Here is a 23,023-nt window from a genome sequence, read left to right on the forward strand (position 1 = left end):
GCTTCCTGCATTTACTGTTTGTAATCGTGGGACCAGTAACCAGATCAATATTGTTCAAAAAAATAAAACAGCGTTTCTTTAACACTGTTTTGGTACTCCCCTGTTTCACACTCTGTGGCAATTCAGTGACACTGACTGGGATCGTTTTTAGCAGTGCTAGTTTGAAAAAGTGCAATTTGTCATGCAAACAGGTATTTATATTTCATAGGGCCTGGCAAGATGACTTACGTGGGCTCTGCATTTACAGTTGAGAAGAGGATTCTCTTTGACAAACAGTTTTGGTGGTTAAGGGTATTGGGTTACCGTTGGCAGATGCACAAACAGCTCTTGTGTAAGCCAGGTAACCTCTCAAAAACTTGACCTCAGGTAGAAAGAGGCGCAAGTAGCTGCGTATGCTCACCCCTGGGCTTTTGGAGCAATAACTGGTTTTTACAAGAAGGGATTGAGCTGCGGATTAGTTGGCTCCTAGCTTAGTGCTTGCCCACAGGTAGCGCAGGAAAGGCTCTGATGCCATTTGCACACTTGCAGGGTAGGCACACACCCGTTAAAGCACCAGGCTGAAAACCAGCAGGTGGCTGATGGGGCCTCTCACGCTCAGACCTTTTCCTCCTTTGACTTTTGAGCCTCTCTCCGAGCTCTGCCCCACCTCTGGCTGCTCCTCTGATCGGTCCCCGCATGATCTCGCTGCCTGGCTGCTTGCGTTCCGCCGGGAGTTGAAAAGCCTCTGCCTTTGATTTGGTTTTCTTCCCCATCCAAGCTATTGTTGGGCAACGTCAACCACAAAGAATTGATGTGGCCGGAGAGCTCCCATCGCCCTCGCTTTCAGATATTTTCCTTCAGCCCCAGCTCAGCGCTCCCGCCTAGCAACATCACCACGTGCCCACCTCCCTCCCCGGCCCTGCTGCTGCATCCCAGCAGCTTTAACCTGCGTGGCCTTCCTGTCAGTGACGATCACACCACGTCCTACCTCGCCTCCAGCCCATGGAGCTCTCTCCGCTGCCCGTTACATTCCCTAACACCGCGGCGTGCCTGCCTCCAGCTGCCCCTTGCACTTCTCACACACGTTTCCAAAGCTGCTGCTGTTCCTCAGAGCCCTCCCCGAACACGGCAGCAGTGACAAAGCCCCTGCCCACCCGGGAGCGATGCAGCCCCCCAGTGCCCTGCCCCAGGATGGAGGCAGGGAGCTCCCAAAGGTTTTGTGCCTCAGGTCAGGGTGTCTCCCCAGCGGGGAGCTGCGCTCCGCAGGCTACGCACGGCATTTTCAACACCTCTCAGCCTTGGGTGCAGCAATTCCTGTCAGCGGCTGCTCTGGGCACAACCCAACAGGATTTCAGAGAAAGGGAAATGTGAAGTTTGGCACCTCTCTCCCCCTTCCTTAATAAAAGAAGCACCGAGTCTGGAATAGAGCTCATTCTTCTCTTTATTACAACAGAGCAAAAAATACATTCATTTAGTACACTCCTCAGAGCAGTATTCAACAACCATTAATGGATGACCTACAAAACGCGGCCCAGGCTTTACTCTAGCAGTGCTCGTTGTCCTGAGTGGTTTCCAGTCTCCTGCAATTTGTACATATTCATGGAAAAAACATCCCGAGACAGGAACCCCGCTTCTGCTGCCATCAGGATTCGTTCCGCCACAAAGTGAGGCGAGGGGATGTACAAAAACAGCAGCTCAAGTGGGAAGGATTATCCCAAACACCAGACAAAGGGATGCCCCTGCCAAAGGAAGATCCCAAACACTTGACAGCAAAGTAGCAAACGGGGCTAAACAGGGAAAAAATAAACCAATTCTGACTACTTTAATGAACTAGCCTTATTTAAGGCCTCTGAGATTGCTTTGGAGGAACACAGTTGCAAGGCTTGCACCTAAAGGTTTTGCTCGTTTTCCAGTCAAAGGTAACAACCAAGTGACATCAGGAGGGAGCCTACATAACACTTGTGTCAGCACAGTTCCAGGGTTTCTCGTCTCATCCAGCTGGCAGGAGGAAAAACCCACTTGCCTGAACTGGGGAAACGAGTTTTATGGGAAGAAAATGCAGGCTTGAATATTGACACTAAATGTTATAATCAAAATGGCATTTAAATGCTTGTGCAAATAAAACCCTGCAATAAGAATAAAACCACGAACTTTAATAAAAAAGTCTGGCTTTATTTAAAAAAAATTTACAAGTGTGTTTTTTTAAACCTCAAACATACACAGCTGAGTTATTCACATCTTCCATTAGATGTGGCTTATTGCCTCAGCCTCCCTCAGCAAAGTGCCACATGACTAACGAGCTTCCCCCTCCGCAAAAATGTATCTACCATTTTACAAAGCTCTCGCGTGGAGTTTTTTTTTTTTTTTTTTTTTTTTTTGCCTTTAACACTTAAAACACAGCCGGTTTTACACAGAAAAGTGATTGCAGCTTAGCCATTGTGCAGATGGCAGCAATTTTACCCAACCTTTGCTGGCTTGACTTGCTTCCCACTCCGTTCAGTGTCCCTTCCTCGCAGGCTGGCGGACGCTGGCTAACTGGGGTGCCAGAAGAGGCCACTGAAAGCATCCTGTAGGGCTCGGTGACACGCCAGAGAAGAAGTGTAGCCTCCAGCAAGATCCTGCGGAGAGGCGGCTCGTACGTGGTTGAGGTATCTAAAAAAAATAAAGAGAAGCTTTACTTTAGCACAGGAATAAATACACCAGACACCTGCATGGTTCCAGTGCGGCGAGGCTGAGGCTGTTTTTTGGGAGAAAGCACGGAGACAGAAGCTGCGAGGCACCTCTGGACGTATCAGTACTGAGCTTTCCTTAGTCCCACAGAAGTGCTGGGGCTGACAGCTGACTTTTGGGCGAGCTGCACGGCCATGGCACTGAAAAAAATGGGGCCAAACTTTCTGTTCCCAGGCCCATCGGTATCTGCAGTAAGTCCACCGACACCAGGCAATTACATCAGTACGAGTTTGTCGTCAACATTTTGGCTATAAAACCCCTCAAAATCCCATCATTAACTCATTTAGCATCAGGACCAGCTCTCAGAGCTGTCTGATTTCCCCCAACCCAGCCAGACCAACGATGTGAACTGGAACATGGCACCCACACTGCTGCTCCCCCAGGCCCTGGGCTCCCTGGGCCCAAATGCAGTCGCTGCACGCTGAGAGCTCCCTTTAAAGGTGTCTGCTCAGTGGGGCTTCAGTGTTGTCATCCTACAGTTCTTGCATCCCACATAAGACAAGCGTCAAAACGGATTCTCAGCTAGTTTTGCACCAAAACTCCAGCAAAAATGGTTAAACCCCAAAAAGCACAGGCTGTGCTTAGCACTACCAACTCGATGCCTCAAGCTTCAAGCACCAGAGAAAATGCCACAAACACGAACTGCTTGTCACAGTTGCAGTGCAAGGCACCGAGCTTCAGCTGGCTGTTTTGATTCATCACTTGGTACATGTTGCTCCTGGGAAGGTTGAGTCATTCCACCTCTGGCTTGGCAATTCAAGCATAAACTTGCAAAATGCATACAGCCTTTTATAATGTTATCCCAAGAAACCTAAACCAGCTGCACTTCTGGCAGGAAAATACAGGACCACCAGTAAAATATCCAAAACAGTTGCATCTTTTAATTTATGACTATACATTGTTTCCATAAAGAGTATATAAACCAGGTCAGATTTTATAGGTAAGACATAATAAACAGTCATACCTATTGATGCCATAAATGTGTAGAGAAAGAGGTTACTTAAAAATGATTAATTACACTTTCAAAACTATTTCATGAACCTAATAAACGCAACGCGCAGACACGAGCAGCGTTTCTGAGTTCCTGTGAGGAGGATGCTGAAGCTCAGACACAATTTGCCTCCTGTGGCTGAGCGTATGTGAGCCCTGCTGCCCGGTCCCACCTGGGGATGGAGCAGGGTCCTTACCGGAGCGCTGCTTCTGCTCTGTGTGGACACAGACACCGGGGGAAGAAACCCTCTTCTGACAGCGTTGAGAGCAAAGGGAGCTACAAACCTAACAGCAAAGCTGTCGGCATCTCAGTCTGTAAGGACAGACAGCCTGCAGGGAGCTCCCGTTCTGTGGGAGAATGCATTTAATAGATTTTTTTTAAAAAAGAACATTCCGCATTCCTGTTACTTGTCCTCTAGTATTTTAGGAGGAAAATCTCACCCTTCCCAACGGCCTTTTACAACTGCTGTGGGAAACGGGAGCTTTTTCCCCCAGCCAGGAACGATGCAGGGATACTGACTATAACAAATAATTTCCTTCCAAACACTGGTGTGAAATTACCTCCACCCTCCAAGCCATAGAGCCTTATAAAATCAATTCCCATCACAGCCCGATCTTACTGCTGTCATGTTTATTTCATCGTACAAGCTTCGTTTTCCACTCACGCGTGGAATAGCCCAGAGAAAACAGGGGATTAGTTTGCGTTCCTATATTAACTAAGGCTGGTTGTGTGCTTTTTGCTGTTTTTCTTATATATCACTAAAAGGAGGAGAAAGGCAGAGCCTATTGTTTACCCTTTTGAGGTCATCTGAAAGGATGGAGGCATTAGGTTTGTAGCAAGGCCTGATGTGCAGATATTACAGCACCTCTGGTTACTTCACATGTGATCTCTGAAGCAGCACAAAGTCCTTATGGCCAAAAAGGCTCAGACCAACTTCTACTACGACGACACGCGTTAATTCTCCTTGCTCCTGCCCAACAAGCACGATGCGCCGCTGGCTGTCAAGTGAGCTCTTCTTGTTAAATATCCTTAATTAATGCTCCCAGCTCATTTAATGACCGTGGCACACCAGGCAATGGCAAGAATCCACGAGGCTGAAGCCACACAACGAGAAGGGAATGGATTTTTCGGCGGCTTCTCCACGCAGCTCCCCGCCTGTGCTGCCCGGCGCCTACCGTGCCAGGGCTGCAGCATCTCGGAGCTGGATTCCTGGGGTTTCTGGCAGAGGTCAGCACGGCTTTTCATGCTCACCTTCAGAGCAGCCCCAGGAAGAAGCTCGTGCCAAGGCCTCCTTCCAAAAGGCAGGCTCGGTTAGGTCTCGGGACCTGGAGGTAATTGCTCTGACTAGTTAGCAAATTCCAGCACACTGGGTCTGTTTTTCATAGGTTTATTTTAAGTACCTGTAAATCTTATAAGCAGAACCCAGGAAAAAGAGGTTTGCTTTTCTGGTGCACGCTTTTTTTTTTTTTTAACATGACTTGTTTTTACTGAGGGCAGACTAAACTGCAGCTCAGAAAAGCCTGCACTATTATTTTTGAACCAGGCTGAAGAGCTGTGTGTTCCCTGCCCCACAGCTTCACACTCCCCGACCGGCGCGGAGCCTGCCCCTCTCCCTCGCTGCAGCCACTCCGTGTTGATCTTCCCCATTAACCTTTCACGTGGCTTAAAACACGTCGTATTTTTGTTCTTCATGAGCCTTAAGGGGGTTCACTCCGGACCTCTGGCTTCTCATCGCCGTGCGAAAGAAAGCCTCCTGTTTTCAAGGGAAAAGAGGTGTAATTTACCCTGGGTGCGGAGCCTCAGAACCGAGCCGGCCATTCCTGGGGGTGGGTTTCCTTCACCTTTTCCCTTTTCCAAGGGCCGTGTCACCGGCACTTCATCAGGAATGACTGGAGCTGCTGGAGAGCTCCGTGGAGCTGCAATCCCTACGACTCCACCGCCGCACAGGCGGCCTCGGCACCGCTCAGCGCGGCCGTGTCGGGAAGCCGGGGCCCCAGAGCCACACAGCAACACCTGAGATCACCGGCGTCCTCCCTGCTCCTTTGGGGGTCTCTCCTCTTCCTCGCCATCTCCTCCGGCCTCGCTGTGATCCCAGATGCTTTAAGCCATGCAGGGATGCCCGGGGTTCACCTGGAACATGCCACGTGCCGAGGGAAGGAAAGGGACGGCTGCGCTCTGCCGGCGTTGCTCTCTGTGGGGCTGCACTTCTCTGCTCTCCTTCCTCCACCCTGGTGGCACTCTCCCCAGAGGGAGTCCTCGGGCACATCTCCGGGGCTCTTCCATTTGCCAGTCTTACTGAAACTCGGGAAAGGCTCCCAAAATCACCAAAGGAGGACGGAGACAGCACAATCAAGTAAGAAAACCGAGCTAAAAAACATCCAAAGGACAAGCCCAAACCCCCAGCGTACTTCCCTCCACCCACACACCCAAACCCCTTTAGTGGATCAGTATTCGGGACCATTTCACACAATCATCCCCAATCTTTCCAAGACAAATACACTCCCAGTGGTGTATCCGCTGATGCGTTGCTGAAGGTACACACAGAGCACTGTGTTTGGCACCCAGATTTCACTTTTTTTTTGATCTGTTAGGCACTTCAAGGAGGTGAAGAAAAGAAAAATCGCTGACAAGTTGTTTGAGGAAGAAACAATAATGTAATTCTGTTCCACGGAGCAGATTTACTGTTCATCTGATTATCTGCAGCATCCGAGAGAGAAAGCGCTGGGGCAGACATGAGATCTGGGCTGTTTTCCAGACGGAGCATTTGCATAATGCACACTGGGTGCATGAAAGCAAGCAGAATACCTCCAGCCTGGAAAAGTGTGGAGCATTAACAAGGCAGCAGCACACGCTGCACTCCTGCCTCTTTCTGAAGGCAGAGTTTTCGTTCCCTTTACCTGGTCTCTGCGATGAGCTGCTGATGCATTACTCACAGAATCCTTGCAGACGCTGGTTTTATCGGGTGGGGGATGCACACCAGAAGCCGGATTTTCTCTGTGGGATGTTTGTTGGTGAGGAATGCACGGCCTGGGTTACTCGGCAGCCCCTGAGCTGGTAAGAACCGGGCTCTCCGCTCACCTCCGCTTTGGTTTGAACCAGTCCTGTGGCACGGTCAGTCCACGCAGCCCAAACAAAGCGTGTTGGTAAAACAAACCGAGTTCATTGTTGTTCTTCGTTTAATAACCCTGGGAAATCCACTCAGGAACGGGCCTTTGCTAGGTGCTATTCAAATGCACCTCTGCCTCAAAGGCTGCAGTGCCTGAGCACAAAACCACAACGCACAAAGCTGCTGCTCCAAGCAGCAGCCCACAATAGCAACTCATCCTTCCACAGACTCGCTGCAGACCTGATCCCAAACCCTCCCAAGTCAAAAAGCAGTCCTGGAGGCACCCCCATCGGCTGCTCCTCTTCTGGGTCCCCCGGGACAACAAGGACCGAAGGGCAGCAGTGTGGGGTACAGCCAAACTGGGAGATTGTGCTCTGGAGAGAAGCAGGTCCGGGGCTGTCTCAAGGAACCCAGATGCCATTTGGTTGATGAATGCGGCGTAACACTTTTCATTGCTTCGGTTTGAATGTGGCTAGGAAGTCAACAAAATGGACAACAAATTTCCGTGGCGTGGGGTTTGCTGCAAGCAGCAGCAAACAGGCAGAGCTGACGGCTTTTTCGTCTCTTTTAGTGCCCCTGGATAGCTCTGCGCACACAACTGCAGCCAGCAGAGTGAACGTCAAAAATCTGCTGAGCACGAGGAGGTCCCAGCATGACAGATCTCAGATCATTAAAAATACGTGTTTTTAACCAGGTTATGTCACCTGCTAGTCTTGCAACAGGACAGGACCAAATAGAGCCCATAAGACAGGGCTGCAAGGAAAAGTCCATGTAAATACCCCAGGACGGTTTGGGCTCCAGAAAAAAATCTGCTGAAGACAATAACACAGGGCTACCATAAACACCCCCCTCGCAGCCTGGAAACCCCAGCAAGATTTCAATCCCATTTGCAGGCAGCAGCTCCACCAGCTCAGATTCAGCTTGGTAAGCCAGCCTGGGTTTTGATTATTAATAATATTGTTTACCTAAGCTAGTTTTCTGCAGGCTTGGGGAGCTGAAATTGCTTACCTAGGTGTCAGCTGAGTGGCAGACCCAGCACAAAGGGTGCTGAATTCACTGCTGAATGCCCTGCTCAAATTGCGGGCAAGACAGCCGGCTCCAGCAGAGGTTACCTTTGATGACATTTCAAGGGGCTCCTCTGAATTGCTTTGAAATAAACAGATCTATAGCTAGGCGATGATTTTTTTTTTATCCCCTTAGAGGGAAACTTCAAACAACTGGAACAAGGAGAAGTTGGAGACCTCACCTTGCAACAAACCCTTCAGAGTCAGATGCCTGCTGACCCGAGTGTCTCCCTGTTTGTTGTAAGGAAGGTTTAAGAAAAAATCCTCTCAGTTGGGAGTTTGAGTTCTTGGCTCCTCGAACTTTTAATCCTCAGTTTTTGGTCTTCAAAGAGAAGAACTCCCTCCTACCTGAAATAATTCTTCCCAGTAGAGATGCCAAAAAACCACCTACCAAATCAATAAAAGAAATCTGGGTCCTCAAGTTGTGTGTTTATTTTTTTCCCCTCTTCCATCTGCTTTTTCTGAATATCAAATTGCTACCAATGCTGTCGGTGTTTCTGGACAGGAGCTGCACCCCAGCAGCGTGTGGTGAAACACAGTTCTTTAAAATTAAAATCACACAGCCCTGCCACAGCTAACGTGGAGCAGCGCAGGGGTCTGCTACCGGACACGAGCAGGGAAGGCAAAGCCTAGAGAAAAGTAATATTAGCCGTGGAACAGCTGCCTCTGATAAAGGCGGTTCTGATCCCAAAGGTAGAAATCCTCCCTCTCTTCCTCCACTCCCTTACATCAAAGGGCAGACGTTTCGGATGCTGGCAGCCCCGTGCAGGCTCTCGGAGCTCCCGGCTCTACTGTCCTTCCCGGTCAGCTGCTGCAGCGGCCCATAAAGGGATCTCTGGAGTGTTTAACATCAGAAGTGAGGCACTTTTATTTGATGTTTCGCATAAACTGTTTCCTCTTTTAATGGCAAAGCACGTATATAAGCTGTAAGAGATAGCTAATTACCTCTATCTGAGGTTTTATTACAAATTACCTATGACATTGGTGAGTGTAACTGTGAACTTGGCAGTAGAAGTATCTTTAAATTCAAAGACAAAGTCAAAGAAGCCATCCTCTTTTAGACATTGAGACACGAAAGCCTGGGGGGGGGAGGGAGAAGAGAACAGAATCAAATTTTCCTGTATTGCTTTCCCTGAAAACTTCCTCTTTTTGTGATGAAATCCAGGCTCCCGAGACCAAACATTTCCACTGAAAAGCTAATGTATGGGGGGATGGGATGGAGGAAACATCTTCCTGGGACAGCTATCTCAGAAGAAATCTGCAGTACTCATAACAGAGTGCATCCTGATAAGAAAAAAAAAAAATAAATCACTTCTACTAGGAGAGGTTTAAAAAGAACAATTTCAGAGAGCACCTGGGTCTCCTGCATTTTCAGAGCACTGCAATTGTAGCGGTGCTCTGGGTTTTAAACAGATACAGGACCATAATCAGGTACTCCCATTTATTTAACACGCAGATAAACATTTGCCTTTGGAGTAACTGAGAAGCCAATGCTCTTGCCTGGAGGTACGATGAAAAACCAGGGAGAAACGAAGATCAAAGAAACAGGGAGAAATGCCTTCTGACCCACAGAAACTATCTGATGTAATTTTAAAAGAAGTGGATGCTTTCAAGTAGAAAGACAGGAAACTAACGATGAAAACGGGTTTATTGAATAAAGAAAGCTCTGCATTACTCTGCCCTAATATGCATTTTCTACGCTGCCGGCTGAACGGCAGCCCTGGGATAGCTGCGCACGGAGGTTTGTGCAGGTGCTGCCCTTGCTGCTGGTTTTAGGCACCTCCAGTCCCACTGCAGGGTCCTACCAAGAAGGCAGCAGCCTCGGTGCCATTATTTCATGCAGACACTGTGGACATGAAGCACTATGGACTATAGGCTGAAAGACTATGAACTCTATTTCCTAATGTAAGGAAACTGGGAAGCACTTTCAGAAGTTAAAGGTATGACTGAAGCCATACTGTGTTTGTGGTTTTTTAAAGCAAACAACAAGAGAACTGGAAGCAGCCAGAGTACACGGCAATCACCGATTATCAGATTTTAGAGAAAGGAGCCATATCAGCAGCTCACCTGGAGCCATTTCACCAGCTCACCTGGTGAAAGTTGGCATTGTGTACAGATACCTGTGCTGTTACGGGGCAAATTCAAGGCAATTATTGAAGTTCTCCCATTTTAGCATGCAGCTACATGCTTTAAAATAAAAATGGGAAACGGAAAGCAGAACCTGCAAACCATTGCAGCCTTTGCAAAGAGAAAAACCAAAGCTCTCCCAGTTTCTGTTTGTCCACACGCTTTGACTCTGTAAAGGATATTTTATAGACGTTGTACGCTAACTTTCCCTTCTGTAATTGTTTGGGGGCTTCCTCACATCCCACATTCTTCTCTATAATGTATTTAGTTGTTTTTAAAGGCTCTAGATGTGCTGGTCAAGAACCTGCACTGATTACACCGTGTAAGTAGTTTGCTCCTTGTTGCTCACCACCCATCCCTTGCCAGCACCCAACACCACCTCCAAATAACACACAACCATGGCCATTTGGATGATCATTTTTCCCCTTCGAACTGAAGGGACTCGTGCTAAAATTCCCTCCCGAACAGCCACCTGAGTTAATTATCCCCACAGACTTCGCTGGCAACAAAAGGTTGGCGTTTCTTTCTAGAAAGGGCAGCGCTGCTCGCTGGGAGCCTTCCCCTCGCATGAATTACTTCCGTAACTTCTGCCTGGGCGAGGAGCGCCCCGGGATGAGCGGGGCACCTGGTGCCCCATTTGTCATCCCCCCGAGGTCACCCGCCAGCTGTCTGTCCTCTCAACACCCAGCCTCGCCACCGCCGCCGAGGCATTCTCCCTCGCTCAGGTTTCCAGGTCTGAACTTCCAGATCCAGTAAATCACTCGGCCGGCGCAGAAACTCCTCAGACAACTGCAAGCAAGCGTTTGGACACCCTTGAGCAGCCCCGCTGCGTAACAAGGACACTGCAGCCCTCGCTGGAATCCAGCGAAGCGCTCGCTCTGCATGGCTGGTGTGGATTACACGCGGGGACTGCAGGGCTGCAGCTACATTTAGGCTATGACTAAATCAGGCTCCGCTCATGCTTGACCCTGAGAAGAATGTCATTGAACGCAGGGGACTCTGCTCAGCTAGCATTTCAGATTTTCCTCTTCGAAGGCTAAAAACACCGATGAGCCGTCGTTTCTGTGATCGCAAAGCCACTCGTTTTAACGCCTTGTGGAAATGTTTCGGCACGGCTCGGGCTGCAGATTTTTCATTCCCCTCCCCTGCCCATCAACTCCGCTTTTTCTCCTGCAGGCTACGTGTAGGACAAAGGGCACCAGAAGAACATGGATATATTTAAATAATAATTATTGCTCTGAGGAAGCTAACCATTGTTTTCAAACTTGCTGCCCGAGTCAGCATCGTTTCCACAGACTTATCTTGTTTTTAAGGGCAGGGTATGTTCAGCCCAAAATCCATCACCATGTCTTCCACAGGACCACCTCCGTGGGTTCACCTCCTGGCAGCTCCTCTGCAGGCAAGGACAGAGATGGCAGCTTTTATTCTGAAAGAAAGTTCTTTCTGGACACACGAGTTCTCCTTCCAGGATCAAAACTCCCCGCTGTTCCTCCCTCTCTGCCTTTTTCTCTGACTTCCTCACACCCCACCGCGTGCCATAAATCCCCCCGTGCCCGACGAGCAATCCATATTGATGAACCGGGGCTTTGAGTAAGTGACATGAAAGAGATTCCTCCCGAACCAGCCCCGTGCAAATTATGCAGCTATGAAGCAGACGGAGCCCTTTCCAAACAGAGCGCTCAGTCAGGAACACCTCCAGAAAGAGGATGGGGATGTATGGAAACCTTTTTTCCTCTGCTTTTGGCGCCTTTTGCTTGCTGCATGGTTCTGTAAGGATGCAAGGATGGCCGTGGCCCTGCCACACTGCAAAGGACAGCCTGCCACAAGCAGAAGGGACAAGATTTTGCCAAGGATTGGAAAACGGACTGGCTGGCACACTTCTAGAGCCCCTTTTCATGTTGAAGGACTCAGTTGAGTCCTTTCATGTTGAGTCCCAGCAGGGTGGGACAGAGCCCCTGGGTGACACATGCCAGCTTTGCAAGAGGAGGGAAGGAAGTGAGCTGAAGAGTGACAGGGGCCAGCAGCCTCCTCGCCCTGAGCCCTCCTCCTGTTTGCCTCCTCCACCAACCTGTCCTGAGATGGTGCTGCAGGACACTGATCTGGTATAGGAAAGAGAAAGCTGGGCTTCAGCAGGTAAGAACCATCACCTTCTTCCCCTCATCAACACAAAGGATGGAGTGAACGAAAATGACACAGGAAATGCATTTACCCCAGCGACAAGATTTGCCCCCAGATCACTTCTGATGGAAAATAAAATCATCTGAACAAAGACAAAAATGTGTATGAGCTCAACTTTGAAAATATTGCCTCCCTGGGTCAGCTGGTTTGTTCTGTCTTTGCTGCGATGCGGCATCCTCTGCCCTGGCAGAGCAGCAGTGAATTCACGTAGCATGGTATTTCCAGCTCAATATGACTCAGAAACAAAACAGCACAAGATGCGCAAGAATTTCTAGACGTTTTTCTAACCTCTGATACTGATCAGATAAGTAAGCAGCCAAACCTAATAATTATCTGGAATGAGTAACTACAAGCATAGAACAAGCTAAAGGAGAACCCAATGTTATTTTCTTTAGGCAGTATTTAAAAAGCATAGATGTCAAAAGCAAACAGACTGTACTTTGAATGACACTATTTAAAGAAGTTCAGACCGTTCAGGTCAAAACAAGGTGAGAAAGAAGAGCCTGCCTGGTATCGCAGCTGACTGGAGCTCTACTGCATCAGACCCTCTGCTTCTTGTTCTCTTTGCTGTGATCAGGTCACAATTTCAAACTGATGGCAAGGATCGAGTTTACAGCTCCCTGCCGTGCCAGCATTTGCTCCTCAGGAAGGCCTGGAAGATGAGGGAGAGAGAAAAGAGGAGAGCAGGAGCTAGGAGTGAGGGCTTGTCCTCCAAGCTATGGCTGGAGCAAGGATTAGAAGCATCTGCGTAAGCCACGTGCACCCTTTTGACTGAGCTCTCTGAAACGACAACCTGCAAAGGAGCTCCCAGCCCCAGCCTGCATCACACAGCACTCAAACACAGCTCGCAGAGGTGCAGGGGAGAAGGGGAAGGAGCTGCTCTGTTCTCTTGGGAAGATTTTTACAGGGGAATGAAGGAGAAAAAAATTAAACCCACACCCCTTCAATCCTAAGCAGTTTCTTTCTATCTGTCAACATAGGGTAGGAGCCATTAGTCTTTGGCTTAAATATAAAACTTCATTAAGCCTATTTTTCTATTTTAAGTTTGACATTTCAATTGTGAAATCTGGGTGCAATTCTCTGGATTTTATTGTCCTTCTTTACTGTGCCCTGGCGGAATTTCTAGAGGGGAAAGAGCTGTGATGATGGGAGATTTTCATTTTACTCTTCTAAAAAGACAATGAGTTAAGTGTCTAAACGAAACCGTTCTTTATTTTATATAATTTCTGTTGAATTATTTTTTTATTCTCCGCTGCTATTTTCAGTCTAATACAATTTCCTGAACCAGCAGGAGCACGGACATCAAAGCAGGAGTGTGCTGAGTTAGGCAGAACCCATCAGCTTCACCTGGGGGAGAAAAGTGCTAGCGCAGTTGTTACACAGGAGTGACATTCAGAGTTACTGAAATACTCCGTGGATTATTTGTGTAACAGTTTGACCTACCTTGCCAACTGCATCCCCCATAAACATATCAAAAGAAGCTGTGCACGGTGATCGGATTGATTCCGAAACCCTCTGGTGAAGAAACTGCATCGCTAAATGTTTGCAGGGAGCGCTTGGTAATTGTGGGGGGGATTATCATTAATAAATAATGGCAGTTAATAAATTAGCTAGTGATACCCTACTGAGGAAAGAACTCGCATTAACACTAGGTGGCAGAAGGCTCTGTCACATTGTAGACACCTGCAAGCACATACACTCATGGACCTAGACTTAAACTTGACAGCAGATTTTAGAAAAGCCAAGTGAAAAACAGTTGAAAACAAAACACCTAAATAAGACTCTGTTTTCCATCCACTCTTTTTGTTCTAATTATGGCTCTGACATCTTTACTGCATATCATTTCACTGTTTAAAAGATTACTGGTTATCCCTGAATCTGAAAACCCTTTCTGAACTTGAAGCTTGGATCACATCTTACTCAATTCAGGTGAAATTCTGTACATGACAGACAAGCTTCAATTTAAGTAAAAGAAGAATTCAAGTTTAAAGACAAATGGCCTCAAGAAGAACTGGACAATAAAACTATATGGCTAGTTACCTTGAAAGACAACTTGAAGCCAAGCTTGATGTATAGCAAAATACACTTCTGCAGCTGAAAGAAAACCAACAACCTACAAAATCCTTTCAAACTGCTCAAGACTCACTGCAAAGGGGCTCTCCTAAAAATAGCAGTTGCTCATTCACGGAGAAACATTTTCAGGAGATACTTCTGTAATTACATATAATCTTCCATGGTGTAACTGGTTTCTTCTATTTTTATGTATTTGTCCCTTTGAAAAATGCTTATGCTTGATTTTCTTCTGCTCTGGCCACTTTCTTTTCATCTACTCTAAGTTTCTCTCTCTTCTAGTCTAAATCAATTTAAAGTATGGAAACAAAAAGTTAAATTTCTAGTACTAAAAAAAAAAAAGGTCAAGAAGCATCAGCAATCACAACTCAAAGGCAGTACATAAAGAAGAAATTACTTTGGCAACCTGGATAGAAAAAAAAGCAAACATCAATATGAGATATGAGGAGGAAGCTGTGAACACAGCAAGGCAAACTGGAAGACAGGCAACGTCTAGATGTTCAAAACCAAAAAGAGATGGGGAAAAAATGTTAGAAAAGTTAGAGTTGACAGCAAAGATTTGTTCCAGATCACCGTGGCTCCACTGCTTTTACATTTGCCAACCAGTAACTTCCCAGATTTACAGTGCTTTTGAGGAGCGGGTTCGGCAAACGCAGCTGGTGCCAGTGAAGAGCTCGGTAGCGTTGCGGTGGGTTGTTCTGCACCTCTAGGCATGGAGGCTCTTTGTGCTTAAATATAGTGCAAATATAGTTAAATATCATTCGCAGTTGTCAGCAGTGGAAATTGTCATCTAAGCAGTAAAAGATGCTGTTGAAGAAACAGGAGGGGTTGGTTAGAAAGTAAAAATGGTTTTGGCTGTGACGACTCATCTGACTGCCCATTGCGAGGGTAAAGGATCAAGCCACCCATGGCAAATTGCTGTCTGATAGTCAGAAAAATCAATAGTAGGTAGGAAAGCCTACTTGTCAAGGCTACAGCCACTGCCAGCAGATTATTAATGCATCTGTCTGCATTCTTTAATGTTTCCTAAGAAGCAACTATGTTAACTGAAAAGGTGCGATGTGTCACCAGCCCTTCTCTTCTCTCCTCTTCATTTTCTTTCTATATTAAAACCTTGGCTACCAAAGAAAACAATCATGTTTCACCTCATCTTTTCCCAGCTTTTCTGAAGTTCAGTTCCTGCTCTATAGCAATATATACAGTCTAAGTACTATCCCTGACAAGCTGTTTGACAACCCTAAGTTGCACATCTATTTTACTCCCGGTGCTTTGGAGTTGGTAGGGCTTAGATGGGAAATGGAGGCCAATTAAAATAAACACAGACAATATCAATGAATTCTTCAGAAACACACAAGACAAGCAAAATGAAACACTACTAGCTTTTGCCCACAATTAGAGTTCAGCACATCTTGCCTGCCGAATGCTCTGGCTGAGATCCAGGAAGACACTTAAGCACATATCTTATTTTAAGCATGTGAGCAGTCTCACTGATTTTTCACTCATGCCAGTAAGAATATTCAATGCGCTTAAAGTTAAGCACATTGTTAAGTGCCTTCCTGGATCAAGGCCAGGCTATTTAGCCCTTGCATGAGTTAGTCTACAGAATATTTACCATTATTTTAACTTCTCGAGTCTTTCTTTCAGATAAAGTTTTATGGTGTATGGAAATACTTCATTCATCGAGGATCATACAAGCAATGACTGTTTTAGAGCAACCTTCAGGGAACAAGTGTTGTTCTCCTTCCCACATCTTCTTAAGTAGTAACTGGAAGGGTAATCAAGACACGTGGGCAAATACACCAATAAAGAGAATTAGTTTTGAAAAGGAAGCCAGTGGTCTATATTGCTGATCTGGAAAGCAAAACTTGCCCCATACTGAAAAGCTGACAGACATCAACTTTCAGTGAAAACTAATGAAGTAATTCATCGATATCTCATTGCAATACCAAGTCCTGTTAAGGATCTTTGAAGAACAAGCTAATTGTTGACTGAAATTCACTATCACAATAATCAAATATTCAATTTTGGTTTTCCTTCCTTTTACATCAAGTTGAACACAAAGTTCAAGGGAAGACCAGCCAGTGCTTCATCAGCGTGATCTCATCACATCAGAGCACTTTGTATAGATCAAAGGCACAACAAACTCTTGCTTTTTGCTACAAAGACCGTTTACTTTGCTACAGACAGCACAACTGGATTAATTGCCTGGTATGCATTATCCAAGTTCAGTACTGTACCCGGAACATGAACTAGAGGAAGGTGCTTCAGACACAAAGAGCTGTAATGGCTGACACCAGGGCTCCCTCCACCCCAGCAGTCCCTGTCCAGGAGCAGAGACAGGGGACGGGGACACCAGCAGGACAATTTGCTCCCATTTTACAAGCAGATGTATCTTTTTAGGTCAGCACTTTTTTCTCCCTGGAATGTTCAAACTCAATAGAGAAAATACAAAACCGACCGTGTGGTAAACGAACAGAAAGCCAATTCAAAACTGCATTATCTCTGAAACCTCAGGTTGACTCAGCTGCATTACTCATTATGCACAAATCCACCAGCTTCACGTCAGCAAGGCCACACCTGATGGCGACTCATGCCTTATAGCATCCAAAACACCACTTTAGAAACTTGTGGACTTCTTCCATGGACAATCACCGAGTCCTCTGCAAAAATTAACTAAGAAGATGAAGCTTCTCTGCTGACAGACACTTTCTGGAAGATTCCAACTTAGAAGTCCTTGATGTGAAAGAACCTGAACAGGCCCAGCTCCCTTATCCTCCCCTCATATAGTGCCTCTCCTCATAGCGCCCTAAGTCCTTGATGGCTCCACTGTTTGTTTCCATGTCCCTCTTGAGGAGAAGGACCACCTTCCTCATCCTGCTCTGCCCAACTCAGCCCAGGAGGCTGCTGGCCTGGCCCACAAGGACACGTTACCAGCTCACGGTCAGCTTGGCGTGCCCCGAGGCCTTCTCTGCAAAGCTGTTGTTCCTCCCCGGGTGCAGGACTTTGCATTTCCCTTGGCTGAACTTCACGAGATGGCTGCTGGCCCGTTTCTCCAACCTGGTGCAGTCCCTTTGAAGGGCAGCACAGCCTCCTGGTGACGAGCTGCTCCCCTGAATTTCACATCACCTGCAAATTTGCTGTGGGCGCCCTCGCTCCCATCAGCCAGGCAGCACTGGAGAGGCTGAGTCGTGTGGGTGCTGGTATGTCCCCTGGGTACACCTCTAGGTCCTGTTTTGAAATCCACACCACAGCAGGTACATTAACTTTTATATATTGTCTTGGTTTCTTTAGCTCCTGTTTAAGATAGTTAAATGAGAGCGCTACTTTAATGAAGACAAGAACCAAGACTATTTCTAAACAAATGTCTGCTGGCTTATATAATTCTTAAAGCAAATTTTCTTTAAAAAAATAAAAAATTGTGACTTCAGAGGGAAAAATAAACTTTTCTTTTTGAACTGCTTTGATATGTAACTAACCCAAATGACGGACTTTATTATCGAACCATTTCTGCGGACAAAATTTCAGCTTCACTTGAGATGAGAGCAACGAGAAAGCTGTACTCCAGAACTGGGATTACAGCCAGTTTATGATGGAAAAATATTGAATGCTTATGGCATAATTATAATGTTACAACATTTGCTGTCATAATTAGAAAAATTCTTAAAATTATGCCCTAAATAGAATGTTTAGCTAAAGTGAAAGCACATTCCAAGAAACGTGAAAAAATAAACTTACCATTATTTCAAATGTAAATTATGCATACTAAGGGGCTTGTTTTAATAAAAACACATTTAGTGGCAGAATAAAGTTCGCAAAAAATGATTTTAAAGATAATGAATGCCTGATGTTCAAAAGAGTGCCACATTAAATTTCATTGCTGACTTGTGTAAACTAACCTCAAATTTAAACAAATACAACTGTGATCAATATTGTGTCAATCTGAAAATATCTGTACTTTTAAGGCAAGAAAACCAGATGAAAGGATGAGTAAAAAGTTGGAATCCACAGAGTGCATGGAGATCCTTGCCACTGAAAGGGCTGGAACCATTATACTGACAGGGAGAAACCAAAACAATGAAAAGCTGTGATAGTGTTGCCACAGTTAGCAAGAAGAGAGTCAAGTGCAGAAGAAAAAAATAAGCCAGTTTGAGCAGCTTGTTGCTTTTACGTCTTATTTTTTTTTTTTTTTTCTTTTTAAAGATGTCATCCTCCACTTCTAGGCAGTTTGCAGTATGGACTTTTCTGCCACACACCTTTCAATCACCGTACGGAGTCTGGTATGAAAAAAAACCAACCTCATAAAATATAAACAGATTTACCAGCATACTCAGAAAAATGCTGATCACCTTGCAACTTTAATAAATGCAACCACCCTCAGCCCTGATGACTTGAGGGGCTCACGCAGTCAGAAAGAAATCTACCCAGTGGACAGAAACCTAACACAAAGCAGACAGTCACGTATCTTCCTAGCCTGTAAGAACTTCAATTCCTGCAACAGTTTTATCTTTGTTCTGCTGCAACATGCAGCCACCTGTAGTACTAACTGGAGAGAGGGAATGCAGTCTGGTCACCCAGTGACTACCCACGAGCTTTATATCATAGAGACATAGATACTTTTAATTGCACTGCAGATACCTTTTCGGATGTGCCATGTGTTTGTACATAAAAACATGCATTGGCTTCATCACTTCTGGGCAACACCACTTATCATGAGTTGCAGTGGTAAAACCTGCCACTGGTTTCCTCCCTCAAAAACTGAATTGAGGGAGGAAAAGGTGTCAGAGTGGAGAGAATTGAGTTTTATCCTTCAAACAATAACCCCTACCGTGGCAGCCTTTCTGGCTCCTCCTCCATTGACAGGAAACTTCTGTTAAAGAATCATGTGGTGCTGGAACAGAAAAACTGTAGAGTTTCATATATGAGACAAACTATAGTCCTGAGCAGGGATTAAAGAGCAAAATAAGCAGCCCAGTCCTTTCCTTTGCCTTTCATATACTAAAAGCTCAGACTGTGACAGAAATCTGTAGCATCTGAAGGGGTTTAAATCATACCAATGTGAAGTCAAAGAAGCAGAAGAACAACTAAAACCAGAAGAAAAACAAGAAGTTCAGGACTTCGTTGCCTCACAGTGTCCTGGAAGTTCATATCTTCACACACACAGGCAGAAAGTCCTAGAGGACCACAGACGGGTGAGGGGTACATGAAGCCAGGGACTCCCAAAGCAAAGATGCAGCTGAGCTAGCTCCTTTTATTGTTTGATCCCTGAAAGCTTAAATTCAAAAAGAAGTAAATAAAAAGCACAGAAAGCACCTACTGGAAAAGCACTATGTCAGTATTGTCCTTAAGGCATGTTTCTCTCCCCACCTCTGAAAGGCTGTCTGGCATTTGACATAATTGGGAGGAAGAATTTTCTCCCCTGGCTAAGTCAATTACCTTCACTGTATTTGTATAATCTGTCAGAGCCGAATCTGCTATCTTTTTAGCGCCTGACACAAGCTTCTACACCTACTTGACAGATCAAACAGGTTTTAAAGAAATTGCTGTGCTTTAAAGGGAAGTTCCATGGCTACATTAACCCAAAAAGCTGCAAGACTTTTGCAAGTGGTTATTATATTAGTATGGTACATTCCCCTGGAATATTAAAATGCATCTTACTACTTGAGATCGTTTCAACTTTTTAATGCAATTTGCTATTTCATTATGAAAATCATTTTGTCTTCAATCATCATAAACATCTGTATAAAATTAAGTAAGGTAGTTTTAAATAAGGTGATTTCCCTACTTCATGTTCTCAAAGTGCTTAATTTCTCAGTAATATGAGATATAAAAACTTATAGGGAGGAATATAAGAAAAGGTGTGGCTCACTGCTTTGACATGCAGCCATAAACAGATATATCCATGCTTTTACATAAATAGGCACTGGATGGTACACCAAGCTTTTTAAAAAAAGAAGAACACAAAATATTAGTGCTTTATGCAGCACCATACAACACGATGTCATTAGATTACAGGTCATGCCACCCTTTGGCATTCTTAAACCAAGTGCCAGATCACTTCACATTTTATGGCCACTGTTCCTCAAGTCCAGACTCATTTCCCATTAGCCCCAACCTAATGTTTGCGTTTGTCATACAGCAATGTACAACCCTCCTAATTAAAGGCAGCAGAGCAGGGAAAGGTAACACATACAGTGTGCTTACTGCATTTCTTCAGTTAAAACACCAATGAATAGATGGCAGCACGGTAGGTAGATACAGGTGTTGAAAAAACTTAACGAGGAAACAAATTTCCACTGAGAATGGGCTGTTAAAAGCTGAGCTCTCCCCAGCAGCAACTGGGAGCTCTCACTGGATATATAACTGGGAACAGCATCAGGGGCTGTGCAGACCCACGCCTCGCGGTTCTGAAGTCCCTGAGCAGAAGAAGAGTGCCTCATCGGAGAAAAATGGTCACTTCTCTTTGAGCACACGTCTATTCTGAAATTAGAAGCTGTATTCTACTCACCAAAACCCCTCTGAAGTTCTGGAGGAAAAAAAGGGGTTGAATAAAGTCAGTTTACTAGAGAAAGAAAACAAATAATTTCTAGTGGGTGGGTCAAGGTAGCGCAGACCATCACATCTGACAGTTTGCTAATGTGGTTTAAGGGAAGGGAGCAAAGGACAGCAATGATTTACCTCATCGGGAGAATGAGCCCGCTAGTAAGTTTACTTAAAGCAGCTACATAGAAGTACTGCATTATCTGCCACACAACTGCTATGGAGGTTTTCTAAGACTTAAGTAATAGTTTGGCGCACAAACCTGCTGTAGACTAATGTGATGCTGGCACTCAATCCCACCCGTGACGAAGAACTTCTCGTGCTGCATTGGTTCTGTGAGCTGGAGCCACAGAAGAACAAAAAAACACAGCCGAGCTGGCTCTGCCAGACCACCTCTGCGTTATTCCAACATATGCAGGAGCTCAGACAAGTCCAAGCTGCCCTGGAAGCTGTCTCAAACACAGCCCCACACTCTACCATGAGTAAGACTATTTAGACTATTTCCTTGTAACTCTTTACAAGAGGGTTTAAACCTGAATCTAAGCAAATTCCACACTTTTGCAAAAAAAATATTCTTTTTTTTTTCCAAGAAAAACAATATTTAGTAAGATTTCAATAGGAATGCTGTTAAGTCTTCTTCCTGATTTAGATATCTTTTCTGAGTTATTGTCCTTTAACCCCACTAGAGTGCCAAAGCTCCCACTCCATGCCCTGTCCATTTAATGCACTGCTGGCGAATCTGTTCCACGCTGCCCCACACATTTGTTTAGCCAACACCAGTCTCGAATTTCTTCCTCCCAAGACCCAACATATCTCTGTGACACACCTCAACGAAAACGAAAGATAAAGCTCACCTTTAGGTTTGTACCAAAAACAGGTCAGCTTTTGTTTTTTTTCCTGAACATGCCATATTCAGAATTACTTCATAGGTGCTACTCAAATATATTTAAGCACATTTTGCACTGATAGATCACAAAAAATAAGCATAAATGGACATTTGTTACCCGATGAGCTATTTTCCCTGCAGGGATCTCATTTTATCTCAGTGATACTCAACAACTTTCATCTACTATTTGAAAGAAGATATAAAAATTGCTGCTTGTAAAGCGTGCAGCTGTCACAAAATCTGAGGGGGCTGGCAAAACAGATAAATTATTCAGACTAATCCGTAGCACTTACCAACACTGACTTCTTCCTACTACAGACAGCTTAATAGCAAAGGTCATGCAGCCAGGAGCAAAGAACAGAGGTCACACAAGACACAGCTCTACATAAATGAATTAATAATGGAAACAACAGAGATGACAGTGGCCAACTTACAAAACGAGCTCCAGTTGCTTCTGCAGCCTGGGAGGTGGGTATGTACACAAAATAGTGCCAAGCGGGGGAACGGGGAGTAGAGAAAGAAGGATTTACTTATGGACTGATGCCAAATTCCAAAGGTATTTGGTACTTAGCTGCCTTTGAGGATTTTAGCTTACCTGATTTAACAGAAGTTATATAGGAATTGTGATAGGAACAGATCTGATCCCCCTCCCTGCATGTTCCATCTATTCTGCCTACCGTGCCTTTGCTGCTGTGCCCCATGCACTGATGTATCCTTTTATACACCACGTTCCCAACACCTTTCCTCCTCTGCTCTTATTATCCTTAGCTAGTATGTTTTTCAAATCAAGTTAGGGCCTAAATTTCATTAAAACCAGCAAGACAAACTCCTCATTCAACTAGCTGCCCCAGAAAGTGTCACTTTCATCTGTTCAGTGCTCAAACCGTTTTGCTGTAGTAAGTTCTCCGAGCAGCCCCTTCTGTCTTCTGGGGCAAAACACCTATCTTAATCTGTAGCTGCTAAAACAGTCAACGCGTTGACATGCCTACAGGAACACCTAATAACACAACAGCAATAATAGCAATGAGTTATTTTGTAGATGTAAAATGATATACAGATGTACATGTATGCATGCACACGCACACAAGTAATTCCAGCAGGAATTACAGCTTTTCTGGGTGCATGGAGCATGCCTCCAGGGCGGTTGTTCTTCATCACCCTCTTCTTGAGGGAAACCAACAGTGCCACTACTGTGCCTTCAGCACTTTGCAGGGAAGCGGCGAGTTTTGGGGGGCTCTCATTCCCCCCCAGCACGTGGTAGCTATTCCATTGGGAGCATCCAAGCCCTTTGCCAGAGGAAAAGCAAAATTTTTAGAAACAGTTCATTAAAAGAAAATGTAAACTATTAATTCGGA

General features: G+C 45.5%; 1 protein-coding gene across 2 annotated transcripts in view; it reads right to left on the reverse strand.

Annotated features, from left to right (window-relative positions):
* Nucleotides 1–1,402: 1,402 nt before the first annotated feature.
* Nucleotides 1,403–23,023, reverse strand: part of MNAT1 (MNAT1 component of CDK activating kinase) — a 120,183-nt gene continuing 98,562 nt past the window's right edge. For both annotated transcript variants that reach the window (XM_084288421.1, XM_084288420.1), the window contains exon 8: nucleotides 1,403–2,631. In XM_084288421.1, the coding sequence (XP_084144547.1) occupies nucleotides 2,511–2,631 (121 nt within the window). In that variant the 3' untranslated portion in view covers nucleotides 1,403–2,510. The remainder of the gene's footprint in view (nucleotides 2,632–23,023) is intronic.

The sequence above is a fragment of the Netta rufina genome (assembly GCF_964035555.1).
Source record: "Netta rufina genome assembly, chromosome: 5".
Lineage (NCBI taxonomy): Eukaryota > Metazoa > Chordata > Aves > Anseriformes > Anatidae > Netta > Netta rufina.